Source organism: Tympanuchus pallidicinctus, unplaced genomic scaffold (genome assembly GCF_026119805.1).
Source record: "Tympanuchus pallidicinctus isolate F22 unplaced genomic scaffold, pur_lepc_1.0 scaffold2, whole genome shotgun sequence".
Taxonomy (NCBI): domain Eukaryota; kingdom Metazoa; phylum Chordata; class Aves; order Galliformes; family Phasianidae; genus Tympanuchus; species Tympanuchus pallidicinctus.
In genome coordinates, this window is record NW_026294721.1 from 17,296,428 (window position 1) to 17,310,647 (window position 14,220).

The 14,220-nt window shown below is 35.7% G+C and overlaps 1 protein-coding gene across 5 annotated transcripts in view; it reads left to right on the forward strand.

Annotated features, from left to right (window-relative positions):
- RBPJ (recombination signal binding protein for immunoglobulin kappa J region) overlaps positions 1-14,015 on the forward strand; it is a 143,760-nt gene extending 129,745 nt beyond the window's left edge. For 4 of the 5 annotated variants that reach the window (XM_052683317.1, XM_052683318.1, XM_052683316.1 and 1 more), the window contains exons 4-11: positions 4,489-4,654; positions 6,237-6,411; positions 7,850-7,987; positions 8,200-8,312; positions 9,504-9,644; positions 12,518-12,673; positions 13,316-13,419; positions 13,520-14,015. In XM_052683317.1, coding sequence (XP_052539277.1) covers positions 4,489-4,654; positions 6,237-6,411; positions 7,850-7,987; positions 8,200-8,312; positions 9,504-9,644; positions 12,518-12,673; positions 13,316-13,419; positions 13,520-13,835 — 1,309 coding nt within the window. In that variant the 3' untranslated portion in view covers positions 13,836-14,015. The remainder of the gene's footprint in view (positions 1-4,488; positions 4,655-6,236; positions 6,412-7,849; positions 7,988-8,199; positions 8,313-9,503; positions 9,645-12,517; positions 12,674-13,315; positions 13,420-13,519) is intronic. The other variant, XM_052683320.1, reaches the window with a different exon arrangement.
- The last annotated feature ends 205 nt before the right edge of the window (positions 14,016-14,220 follow it).

Below are 14,220 nucleotides of genomic sequence, written 5' to 3' on the forward strand. Positions count from 1 at the left end.
TCCCTTGAAGTCATTTGGAATAAAAGAGAGCATCCTTAGATACCTCAGCTTGGTGTTCTTGCCGTGGAAAAACATTCACTTTCCGGTCTGATGGACTGGATCTGTTAGGAAAAAAAGGAGTACCAGCTTGCTTTTGTTTACTGAGTTTCTAAGCTTAGGCTTAACGTGAGGTTGATAATGCTGTGGCCTTTTCTAGGCTAAGTTATCTATGAAATTAGGCCCCTGAAAGAGAGCACTCTGTGGAAGCCCTTTCCTCCTTGGTTGGAGGTAGATCCCCTGATCCTTCCTGACTAACATCAGTCACAACATCAGCTTAGTTGATAACATCATCAACTACCCATTGATGACAACATCAACTACTTGTCATTTTATTACATCAGTTACAAATCATTGGAAGTTGTGTAAGGAAAGCATTGTACGTAAGGTAAACTAGGAGTTCACAAGAGCACTGAGTACATGTTGTCATTAAATATATGAAGTATTTTTAGAGACCCGGTATCCAAAAGTGTTTTCCTGGCTCAGTCTGTCAACCATTGTGTTTTAAATCAGCAAATAGGAGATAATGAATCAGCTCTTGTCCAGAAACACCAACAGACACAGAGCGCGTTTTGTCTATGATATTCCTGGTTGCTATACTTGATTAATGGAGGAGCTTACAGAGTTCATCCCTAATAGATATTTGTGGTTTTCAAATCAAGTTGTTGGATGTTTACCTTATGGACAAATGTACTTTTTTGCTTTACTGCTGATTAAATAGTTATCAGTCCACTTGTAGCACAGAGAAAAGTTAGAAGATGTTATAAATCCTGATAGGCAGTTGCATCCTTCATGATTTTCCACTCTTACTTCTTGTCCTAAAAATTCTGACCAAACTCAGAGCAACCAGAGGCAGCTGCCTTTCCCCTTAGCACCTATCATTTTCTTCGTACTGTAGGTCAGATTAATACTTCAGAAGAATTTTTGCCTCCCACTCAGTCTTATTTTAGTTTGTGGTTAAAGAAAAAAGAGGTAGGCTCTGTAAATCAAAAGTTGAAGGAGGAATAGTTTCATTTGTTCCACCAAACATTGTCCTACCATTTTTCCCATCACCATTACTGGAAATTACCTACATGGGCTGTTTTGGGGAGGTGATTTTTTTTTATTTTTTAAACCTCTTCATGGGTATCTGAAAGCCAACTTGTGAGTGTTTATAATCCTGTTTACGTGGAAAATGTTTTATTAATGAGAAACTTTCTCTAATAGTTATTTTAAATGTACCTAAGTCACATTATTTAATACCCTTTAATACCCAATTCAAACTTGGAAACCTGTTGAAAAGGAAGTTTATAATTAACCTTTTCTATACATGAGTGCTTGTGGTTATAAGTACAAAGTGATGGAGAAGGAAGGTTGTTCAGACTGTGATAACTCGCTCTTTTCTTGTTTTGTAGGTTTAGCCTGTCATGAAATGGTCTAAGTGAGAGTTTCTTTCTTTGTTTGGTAATCTTTGTTTGGAATCTTCCAGTGTTTTTCTCTGTTTTTGTTTGTAAAGATGAAAAACTTGTTTCTTATGGGTCTTTACTGCCACCTCGTGGCTGTAGGTACGTAGAGGTCTTGATTTAGAATAAAGTCGAAAATCGGTAAGATAAGAAGTTTGGGATTTTTTTGTCTTCTAACCAGTAATATAAATACAAGATTTTATCTCGAACTGCTGCACCTCTTACTTCCAAGTTCTCAAAGAAAAAAGTAAGCCTCCTACACATGACACAATGAGTATAATAATATAGCCATAATCACTGTGCTAGCTTTTTGGGGTTTTTTTCCCTGTTTTCCTACAACTACCCAGAATTTTCAGCCATCAGTAGCTGATCTTCAAAAAAGGGTTTTTAGCAATAACTGTGGTATTTGCATCTAGGTATGGGCTGAAAAAAGTGATATGAATTATGTTGTTTCTGTAAACACCTTACACTTGGGTACTTTATTGTTACTTTAGCCATTGTCATTGTGTACTTTCCATTGCAAATGTAAATTCTCTTAAGATTGTCTTTCCTATTTGGTAGATGAGCATTTGAGAGAAATTAGGTGACATAGTCTGTGCTGATCTAATTTATGAAATGAGTGCAGGTGAAAAGCAGGGAATGCATTACTGGTCTGGTGATCGAAATTTTGTAGTAGGAAGAGAAATACTTGGGTAAATGTGTAAGAGATTTCCATAAGGATGTTAAATATGTCCTGCAGAGATAGTCAGCATTGTCATTAAGAAACCAGGAACAGATGTCAGGTAGCAAAAAATGAGAAAAAGACATGTAATAAGCTAAGGAAGTGGTGTACGTTATATGCTGTTTCATAAGAAACAGTTATTTCTATTTACTGTTTCTGTTTGAGGTTGTTTTCAACTTCTGTGCTTACAGCAGTAAAGTAATGCATTCTGGTGTCAGATAACTATAAACTCCAGCATTTTACTTCATGACTGCTTTACTGAAATTATTGTCTTGTGTGACTGCTGGAGAAGTGTTACATTTTATTTTTGAGCTAGTTTGTTGTGTAGGTTTTCAGGTTCCTGAGTCGTCAGGAAACATCTGTTTTGCAAATTGGCAAGTTGCTACCTGTTGTGTTGGTTCTGTGTTCTGCATGTTCAATTGGAAGGAAAAAAAATCCCAGAGCCTTCATCTGGCTCATAGTTACCTCCAGAGAATCAAATGCAAATAGTTAACACTGATGCAATAAGCACATGAAAAAATATTGTTTGGTGAACTTTGAGTAGCTCAATTCTACAAACAGATTTCCATTAACTCATAATTCCATAGTTAATTTTATATTCCATTTATATCCTTGACAACAGTGTGAAGGCAATAAAAGGAACAAATAATTGTTATGGTACATCTCTGGTGAAATGGATTATTGTAATGGAGGAAATACAGCATTTGGTTCTGAATTAAGTTTGAAAAGCAGTCTGTGTGAGCAGTTCCACTAATGAAATTAATGGGTTTTTCAAACATGCAGATTTTTTTGACCTCATATAGAGGTCTACTTTCTACAAATAACATTTTGCAGGCAATCTTTTTTTTCAAACCATGGAGAGTGTTGTGGTTTGAAAGATTTGCTTAGAGATTTAAGCCATGTGGTATGTTACATATAATCATTTTGGATGTGTTTTAGAAAGAGTGAGAAGTTGAAATGCCAAATAAATTAGCAGTGAAAATTTTTCAAGATCACTTGGTGTTTGCCTGCAAGTGTCTATTTTTGCTGGTTATCAGAACCACTGAAACTTTGAATGGCAGTAGAATCTTTAAAAACTATTTTTTGTTTTATGAACAAGGAATAAATATTGGCTATGTGCCCTAACTGAAATGATTATCAGTCTTTGCATTTACTTCTATGGATTTTTACTGTTTGTGTTTTTATTATGACTGTTAAGTCAGGATTTTGGTTTCCTCTTTTTAGAAATCTGTTACTTAAAAAAGCTTCTTATGTCTTTGAAAGATAATTGTGCTGATGGACTGAAGTGCTGAAGTTTATTAAATTTAATTTTCAAAATAAAGCTGATTTATGCTAATAAAAGCTTATGTAGTGTTTAAAGAATTTATCCATGAATTCAGTTGTTCCAGATCACATTTTGAAAACGTACCTACTTACAGGAATACAGTAGGAAATGTCATTGAATGTCAGAATTGCCAAATTAAGTACTACACTTCAGTGTCAAATAAATGGAATAAGAAACTTTTTCAGTTTTCCTTTCCTTTCGTGCCTCTTTAGTTTTTTTATAATTATGGTATGCTAATAATTCTTTCGCTTTTTCAACTTTGGTTTTAATTAAATAATGTTAAAAACACCTCACCTCTAGGTTAAACTAAATCCAAAAGCACTTAAGGCTGCGGAAGCTTCGAGGCTGATACATGGCATTAAGATGTTTTTCTTTTGAAGTTTTTGCTTTAAAATAACATCTAGAATGACTGCTAAAGAGTATACCATACCTTACAATTACTGCTCAAGGCACCTGATTTGTTTATAAACAGAAAATAAATTTGTGTTTGAACAGAATAGACTCCCTCCTTTTCCTTTGCTAATGATAAAAGCCTAAATATTTAAAAATTGCAGTTGCTAGATTTTCATTAAATTACTTGGTGGTACTGATGTGTCTTAATCATGTTGATTACAAAAGCAAAACATTGTCATCACTTGGAAGACTTCTGCTTTCTTTAGGAGAATTTCCTTTTTGTGAGGGTAAAAAATGCTTTTATTTTACAGAGATGGAGTTTCTTTTCTATTTCCTTGAAATGGAAACATGCTCAGTGACAGGGCATCTAATGCTGTTTTTCCTTCCTTTTTCTCTTTTTTCGATTTGTGTTTCAGAAAATCTTTAAGGCTAATGAAAAGCATACAGATAATAAAGTGCAATGAACATCCAGATTGACTGAGAAAGCTTTGGGTCTATAACAGTTTGAATGCTTGTTTTTATTTTTTCCTTAAAAATTGGATGTAATCTTGCAATATGTTTTTCATTTTCAGGTTCTTTTGTCCCCCTCCGTGTGTGTATCTTATGGGCAGTGGATGGAAGAAAAAAAAAGAGCAAATGGAACGGGATGGTTGCACTGAGCAAGAGTCACAACCCTGCGCCTTCATTGGAATAGGAAACAGTGACCAAGAAATGCAGCAGCTGAACTTGGAAGGAAAGGTAGGAGTGTAATAATGCATTAAGACCTCCACAAAGGATGTTATAACTATGCAGTGTCTTTCAGGGCATGCATTGGCTTATTGTAATTTCAGCTATTCTGTAGCAGATACTACATGAGTCATTCAAAAAAAAGCCTAGAAGATATACAAGACGATGGAGTCAATGGATGTGGCTCATGGAATTACAGCATGGTGCTAACTTTTCATCTGTAGGGTCTCCACTCAGTTCTGTTAGGTTATTTGGTAGGCCTCAGTGGTTAACTGAAGTAAGGTTGTTTGCCAAAACTCCTTGTCTGTCTTACTGGTTTGCACAAATGGATAATATCAAGGAAGCATCTGAACAACACCTGCTGCTGAAGTAGTCATTAAATTCCTTTGCATAAAAGAACATTTTAAGTGCTGCTTTATATGTATAGTACAGAGTACTATAGAGTAACATAAATTCCTACCAGATTTTTTTAACATATTTGTGGTGACTTAAACAACTGGAGTAAATCTGGCAGCACGTAAGAGCTCATTTTATCTGGTTGTCTAATTATGCAATATTACCTAGCTGATTACTACATTTTATTTGCAGCACCATCTCCTTAGAAATGTTTTATGCGTTACTGCATGTGTGTTGTTTTTTCTTTTCTTCCAAATATATAATGGAATCCATCTAAATTCCATATTGTGTTTACTCTTCATGTTGCTGCCGTGGAAGGTCAAGGTCACCAAGTTGGTCACCACGGATTAGATTATTTGGATTTGAACAGATTCTTTGAATGGTTCTGAAAACTGACTTGTTACTTCCATGAGCAATTACTAACTGTGGGAGTTGTCACAGAATACATGCCATGTCTGCCTTACAGCTTAGAGCACGTGGTTTCACACAATCCTACTACAGGTTGTATGGCTTAAAGATTTTTTAGTATAACTTCTCAGAATCATGTTTGTTATACCAAGGTGGACACTGCTCTTGTATATACTTGTTTCTTGAAATGAAAGATAGCTGAAGTCTTTCTGGAGGTCTTTAATCTCTTCTTGTTGCCTAGCTTAAGCATTTAGCTCTTTGTAACTTTCCAATGACTTCAAAACTCAATCCTCTCCAATGCTTTCAAGGAAAGCTTGGTTTAATGTTTGGTGGTGGTGCTGGTGGTGTTTCATTTGTGTTTTTTGGTTGTTTTGTTGTTGGTTTGTTTGTTTTTGCACAAGCAGTTTCTTGTGCATATCTGCTGTACTGACTTTATAGCCGTACTTGAATGTAACTTTTAGTGGTGCTCTTACCCTCTCAGATGTGGCTTTGATACAGCTACAGTCTGTAATCACCTGCTTTCCGGTCTTAGTAAGGAAATGAATTACTGAAGTAAGATGCTGTACTTCACAAAGCTAAAAAGTAGTTTATAAATGATTTCCATATGGAAGGATTCCGTACATATTAGAGAAAAAAAAAGTCAAGTGTTGTTATTAGTGGGGAAGAGAGGAGAAAGCAATTTTTGATCTGTTTGAGAAACTGGTACACCATTTCCATTCACAATTACATATGGAGCTCCTTGTACTGAGCTAATTTGAAAAAGGGAACAATAATATGTTTTTACCCACAGAATTATTGCACTGCCAAAACGTTATACATATCAGATTCAGACAAGAGAAAGCACTTCATGCTATCAGTAAAAATGTTCTATGGCAATAGTGATGACATCGGTGTGTTCCTCAGTAAACGAATCAAAGTCATCTCCAAGCCTTCTAAAAAGAAGCAGTCGCTGAAAAATGCAGACTGTAAGTATTTTACAGTTCTTTTCTTTCTGTAGCAATTTTTTCTCCATTTTGTTTTTAATCTATTGAGATGTGACAACAGTATAAAATATGAAACTTTCAATTAAAACACAGCAGTATATTTTAAAATGTTCCTATATTGATTATACTGTCTAGTTTTATACATTCACAATTATTTAGTAAATGCAAAAGATCCACCCAAAACCTTTATTCTGAGGAGTAAATCCTTATAAGCAAATTCATAAGGAATGCTCTGTCTCAGCTTTCTAAGCTGTTGAATCCCTTAAGCTGCCTTGATCTGGTGCTTAGGATGTTTTGATCAGTAGTGAAGAGATAACTTTCAGATTGTGGTAGGAATACTTCCATGTTTCCCAGACTGTACCTCTTCATGTCACGGCCACCTTCTTTCTGTCTCATGCCATTTTTGTGATTTTATTTTTAATATATTTTGCATGGTCACTTTTAAATAATTGGTTAAGAAATCTGTATGATGATATTTCACCCAGGTTGATTTGCTTGCCCTATTTTTTAACTGAAGATATCTCTGGTGCTATTGGGAGCGTTTTTGCTTTTTCTCCGAAGTTTTTGCCTGCTACCACTGGAGCACCTCAAGAGATGCCATTATTTTTTTTGTTTTTCTCTCTTCACTAGTGCTTTAAAGGGCTCTTCCACCTGTGTTGGGCTGGAACCCATTCTCCTATGGAATGTGGATCTCGGGGCTGCTAGCTTGCCACATGAATAAAGGCGGTCTGTTGCTGTGCAGTTTACGCCCGTGGGCTCAGAGTATGCACTGTTGACTTTGTGTTCAGATAGTTTTGATGGGCAGCGAATATGAACTAAGCGTTTTCAGTAGTAAATATTAACAGTAGAAGAAACGTGCCTGTATTGCTGACAGTGATAGTAGCTGAATTTTTTTAGGGGCGCAGACAGCCTTTCGCCCTCTTGAGTCATGAGAAAGTTCAGATCTGAGAAAATTTCAAGTTGCATGGTTACAATTTTCTGTATTTGTCTGTTTTCATTTCAATTGGTTGTGATTTGTAAGAATAATTTTTCTTTATACTTCAAATGCATTGACCACTGAGAGTAGTCTTAAATATTTCTCAAGGGTAAGCTAATGCTTCTGTTCAAATAATCAATTATTTGAAAGCTGTGAAAGGAGAATTTTCAGCTGGCAAGCACTGGCCCATTTGGCCAAGTAGCAGAATTTAGTGAACTAGCATGTCTTTGGAGAACAGCCTCTATATGTTTCCCTCTTATAATTTTGTAACTCTTTTTGGTCTGTCACAAATATAAGTATCAGATAATTCAATCAGTAATTGAGAATTATTTATTGATTTCCAATATTCATCGACTTATTTTATTGTATTTGTGACTTCTTACTTTTCTTTGTAATAATAACGAAGTAATTTTATAATCTGAAGTCTGTATGTATTCCTTGCAGTATGTATTGCATCAGGGACAAAAGTGGCACTATTTAATAGACTTCGATCCCAAACAGTTAGCACCAGATATTTGCACGTAGAAGGCGGTAATTTCCATGCCAGTTCACAACAGTGGGGAGCATTTTACATTCACCTCTGTAAGTAAAAATGAAGGAATATATATTTTTAACTTCCCTCCCTCCACCCGCACAAAAAAAGTCCTTTGTTTTTCTTCCTTATTAATTGCCCAAGCACAGATTTGTTTTGTTACCAAATGTATATTTGATGTAGTAGTGTGGTATTAAGTGTTCCTCGTACTGAGAAAAACATTTATTTAAGCAAGTAATGTGGAACTTCCTTTTTCATGCAGTGGATGATGATGAATCGGAAGGAGAAGAATTCACGGTGAGAGATGGCTACATTCATTATGGGCAGACTGTCAAACTTGTATGCTCCGTTACTGGCATGGCACTCCCAAGACTGGTAATGTTTAATTCCTCCACTGTTAAAGTTAACTTGTGTGTGGCTGCTTAGTGTTATTTGTAATTGGGTTTTCACTCTTTACAGTTGTGGCTTTGTACACTTAGTTTTAGTAATACGCATTTTATATGAAAATGACATTTGTTTCAATGAAAGCGTATTTTTATATCTGCAGATTAATGCTAAAAGAACAGCTTGTAAGTTAAGCACAAGGAACTTTTCAAGACTCAAACCTACCTAAGTAGGTTAATCTGCAAGCTGTCATTAAAAAAAAAGTAGGTCTTTTTAAAAAACAGTGATGTAGGTCCCACTGTAGCAAAATACTTTATTCATTATTCAATATCAATACTTCAAGGCTTTGCGACCAGTAGGACAATTTTTTTTTTTGACTTCAGCCTCGATTTAAAAGTATTCTCCTGATTTGAAGCTAGAAGATAGTTAGCTAAGAAATCTTTGAACACTATGGCTGTTGCTTCTGCTGATGTTTTATAACATGAAATATTAAACTTTTTCTAGAAGTTGAGATAAAATTCCAGTATTCCAACATATTTCCACCGCCTGTAAGGGAATAATTGAATTTTTAAAAATAAAATAATACTCTGAACTAAGTCAACATTTTTTTTGTGCCAGTAACAATTGTTCTTTTCAGTTGGTCATTTAAATGTTACTTAAAGGAAACTGTTAAGATAACCAGTGATTGTTGTATTTGCAGTATTATGTTTAAGGCCATCTCAATACATCTAGAGTAGATCCTTATTTCTCAACTGGTTTGGTTCAGCAGCCAGTCTGCCATAGAATGTTAATCGATACTATCAGTGTTGGAAGCATGTGCTTCTGTAGAAGACTACTGATAGTTGACCTACTTTTCTTTCATTGTCAAGAAACAAACCAAAAGTAGATTTTGCTGAATCTCAGACTTCTTTTTTCTTGCTGTTGGAATGAGGAAAAAGGTGAAATATATACGCATACTGCATTTTGAGGGAGTAGTACTGATTGCAACTGGAATATTGTGTTCTTGATGAAAAATTATTAGAAATTATGAATTTGATGTTATTAACACAGGAGGCTTGGAAACTTGAAAATTATGATTGTTCACTTCCTCTACTTAACATTACATGCATAATTTTCAGTGTAATCTTCAATGTAATGAGGTACAGAAATTGTCCTAAATGTGCATACAACTTTCATTCACAGATCATTCGAAAAGTAGATAAGCAAACAGCATTATTGGATGCAGATGATCCAGTATCACAGCTCCATAAATGTGCATTTTACCTTAAAGACACTGAGAGAATGTATTTGTGCCTTTCCCAGGAGAGAATAATCCAATTTCAAGTGAGTTGTTTAACTTATTTTGATAGATGAAAAGCATGGTTGCAGACTTTTCCCAAATATTTACAAATATAGATGAATGCCAGTTTTGTAGTTGGTTTTGAATGAGAATATTTCTTTTGAAAAATCAGCAAATAGAATTCATTATAGCCTTTCATGATGCACTTAGCAGTGTTGAATTGTCTTCCTCTTGGCTAAGTGTAAATAGTAGACTAAAGCTGCAGAAATTTGATTTGTCAATAAATAATGTGCTAATTTGTCTTCAGTAATTTTTCTTCATAGGTGGAAAAAACTATCCCCAGTGAGTTACTTTTATGGGAAACAACCCGAAGAAATAGCTGCCTAAAAAAATAATAGCTTGCATTTTGCTTTGACGTCTCTTAATATACCAGCAGGCTGCTTTAGTCTTGTGTGTGTTAGTGTGCTTTTAGCAGACTTCTACTGTGGTAATTCCAGACAATAGCAGGAGTGGTAATCAGATTTAATCTCAACTGAGAGATCTCTTTAAAAATCCAGGGCTGCTCAAATAGTAAAGGGTATTGAGAGAGAATACTGTATTCCAAGAAAGGCAACAAAAGATCAGGAATTTCTTAGAACAGTTCTGGTTTCCAGAGGAATAAAGGTAGAAACAGGGAAGTGGAAAGCTAGCATTTTTAAGGGAGGAGGCAAGAAAGATTGGTAAAGTCTCAGGTAACTTCTTTCCACTATCACAATTTAGGATAGAATACAAGAAGCTTTGTTAGTATTTCAGGAAGCATTCGTAACCTAAAGGTCAGAAGTGGACAAGGCCTGTCATTTCTTCCACTAGGAGATAGCAGAGATATCTATCAATGTATTTTCTTGTAAAGCAGAATGGATCTTTGCCAGGAAGAAAAGAGAGCAATGAAACAGGAATTGCATTGTCTCAGAGTCAGCCTTGCTGTTGTTTGATCTTTTTCTAACTGCTTTGTGGGAAGGCTGAATGAACAAGGAATTCGTGCTACTCTGACAGCTGCTGGAAATGGCTGTGGAACTGCAGGGGCATACTAACACTCTTTAGTATCATGATACTTGCGGAGCCCAGTCTGAAAAGAGATCCAAACTTTCCATGTGGAAGGATGAAAGGACACTCCACTCTTTTTTTATTCTGCTTGTTGAATAAAATCTGTTAACGTGCACATCAGACTGTAATCACTTTTTGGTAACTGGAATCATGACAAAATATAAAAAAATATATATAAAATCTTGCTGCCAGTGTCAGGAAAGACATCTCATTTTATCTGTTTCTTCTCTTGGACCAGAAGACAAAGACTGGGGAAGAAAGCACATGTGCCATCTTTCACTGAATATTGATCGCTGAATCTAGTTTCTGAAGTAGGTGTCTAGCCAGTCTGTGCTCACTTTGTGGAAGAAGAGCCACTTGTTCATGAGTGAAAAACCACAATTCTTTCATGAGTGAATGAAAACATCCCTGTATAAAGAAATAGAAGACTTAAAGCAGAAGGGGTATATTAAGCCAGCAGTTCAGCATGAACTACTAAAAAAGAGCTGAGATTGTTTACTGGAGTGTACCAGTCAGATCTCTTTTCAAAGACTCATATCTGCAGGCTACAGAAAGGATTGTAAATAATGCCATGCTTGATCAGAGCGTAGTCATTGTCTAAGAGCAGCATTAGTAGATGCTGTTTATAGAAACAGGCAGACCTGGTCATTTTATGAAGTCATAGATTCATAGAATGTTTTGAGTTGGAAGGGACCTTAAAGATCATCTAGTTCCAACCCTTGTGCTGTGTGCTCAGTTGCCACTAAAAGATCAGGTTGCCCAGGGCCCCATTTCTTCCTGACCTTGAACCCCTCCAGGAATGGGACATCCACAGTTTCTCTGGCCAGCCTGTGCCATTGCCTTAACCCCATCTGTGGCATTTTCTTTCTACTTCAAATCAGGTGTTTAGCAGAAACGATGGAGCTAGCCAAGGATCTTGTTCACTTCTGATATCTGTGTTTTTGTTGGTAGGAGTTAAAGCATGTCTGTCCACTCAAGCCAGCAGGAAAATGTCCTTTGTCAAAATAGTATACAACAGTTTCTCTTTTGAAGTTGGGCTAGTAATTTTTACATTTCATATGCTTCTAATAAAAATATCGGTTGGGTATTAAGCAGGGAAAGGTCAGTGGTTACTGTCCTCACTGTGCTATCTGTCTTGCAAGCTATTTTATAGTAGAAGTTTTTAATCTGATCATATCAGAATGAAGAGTCTGCCTGAATTCAGCTTTGGTCCTGACTTCATTTCAACTAGCCAATTTGTGTTAGATTTGTGAAGTTTATCTAATGTTTTTTTGAGAGTAAAGTAATATAATTGATTGGATGGATGGTTGTATATCAAGATGCCCCTAAAACTTTATGTAAGCAAGCAGAATTTAGCTATTAAAAGTTTTCTCGTCTGTTTTTTTTTTTCTGTCTGTGATTAACCTGTGCACAACTTTTGTATTGCAAAATAATGGAATTGTTCAGAGTGGGCTTTTGCTGCCATAAAAGAAACAGTACACAAAGATGTAAAACTGATGCTACGTGATTTACAAAGAGATAGCAGAAGTTTCTAGCTTATTGTCAGGGTCTTCATTTTGGCTTCTTCCATGTCTTTGAACAAACATTGGAATATTAGCTTGTTTTTTTTATCTTTTTGTAGATAAAGAACAAGTTCTTGTTCTTAAATAAGTGCTTGGTGCTTGGCCAGGTATAATTCATAACATGAGAAATATTCGCTGCTTTCTGTTGGAGGTTAAAGATGGAGAAACATATGATGAAAATAATAGATATTGTTACTGACTGAGATGCTTTTTAGCTCTCCGTCTGTCAAACAGTTCTACAGATCAGACTTCAAACTTACTTTCTTTTTAAGGCCACTCCATGCCCAAAAGAACCAAATAAAGAAATGATTAATGATGGAGCTTCTTGGACAATCATTAGCACAGATAAAGCAGAGTACACATTTTATGAGGGGATGGGACCTGTCCATGCTCCAGTGACACCTGTGCCTGTTGTAGAAAGTCTTCAAGTAAGTGATGTATTTGTTTGTTTATTTTCATAAACTCTTTCATATGAGATTATTCTTATCATAGTGATTCAAATGTTATAGTGCTATTGTGGGCTACTGTAGGAGAAGATTCCTATCAGCTTTATATAAGATAACTACATTGCAATGATTTTGTTCAGCTGCATTTCAGAATGTGTATCACATGAATACTATTAATATTGGTCACATGAATAATAATAATATTACTCTATACATTAAGAATTTTATTTTTTAGAATACTATGGTGGTGATATCTTTAGGACTTTCACTTCCCTTTTGGTTATTTAGAAAAGCATTTTGACTCTTGAAACAGCCATTTACTCATCAAACATTATGAGGCTGAAACTGTGTTAAGAAAATGTGCTATCTGCTGTTGAATAACTTAAAGCTCTCCTAGTGTTCTCTGGAAGATGTTGTTCTTTGTTTGGTAATATCTTTTTGAGTTTACTTTTTTACAGTTCACTTATGTAGGTCTGTTTATTTTTGTTTCATCCAACTGATACCAGTAGCACATTTTACAGTTCATATGTGCACTAAAAAGAATTTTTCTAGGGTATTTTTCTTCTTAATTAAAGTGTTTCTTTTTTGTGGGTTTTCTTCTATTGTCCTCGTCCCCTCATCCAGTTGAATGGCGGCGGGGATGTAGCAATGTTGGAACTTACAGGACAGAATTTCACTCCAAATTTACGTGTCTGGTTTGGCGATGTGGAAGCTGAAACTATGTACAGGTATGGTGTTTCCTACTACTTGTATGGGATGTTTTTCATAGTGTATGCTCATTCTTTAAGGTTAAGTTTTGTTTACTAAGTTGACTCTCCTGTTTTTCAGATGTGCAGAGAGCATGCTATGTGTTGTTCCAGATATTTCTGCATTTCGAGAGGGTTGGAGGTGGGTCCGTCAACCAGTCCAAGTTCCAGTAACTTTGGTCCGTAACGATGGCATAATTTACTCCACCAGCCTTACCTTTACATACACACCAGAACCAGGGCCACGACCACACTGCAGTGCTGCTGGAGCAATCCTCAGAGCCAACTCAAGCCTCATGGCTTCCAGTGAAACAAATGCAAACAGCGAGGGAAGTTACACAAATGTCAGCACAAATCCAACCAACGTCACATCATCTACAGCAACTGTAGTTTCCTAACTACCGTTGTTTGTTTGGACTCTAACTGACTTTTAAGTGCTACGTTCAAGAGAACTGAACAATTTTTGTGGTTTCATGGGAAAACACCTTTCCATTTTAGATGATGGTATTTCGAACCTGGTTACCTGCAAGTGCTAATCTTAAATATAGAAGCCACAATAAAAAAAAAAAACAAACAAACATCCAAAACATAAGAACTTTATTGAAAATCTATTTTTCAGCTGTTTTTTTTTTTAAATGGGCAAGAAATAAAAATGTGGCTGGGATACATGTTGAGCAAACTAGAAAACATGAACACAACATAGTTTTTATGGACCAAGGAACTTGTATAAGCTTTAGTATAAAAGGTACATTTTCACCATACCTTTTTTGTATCACAACATAT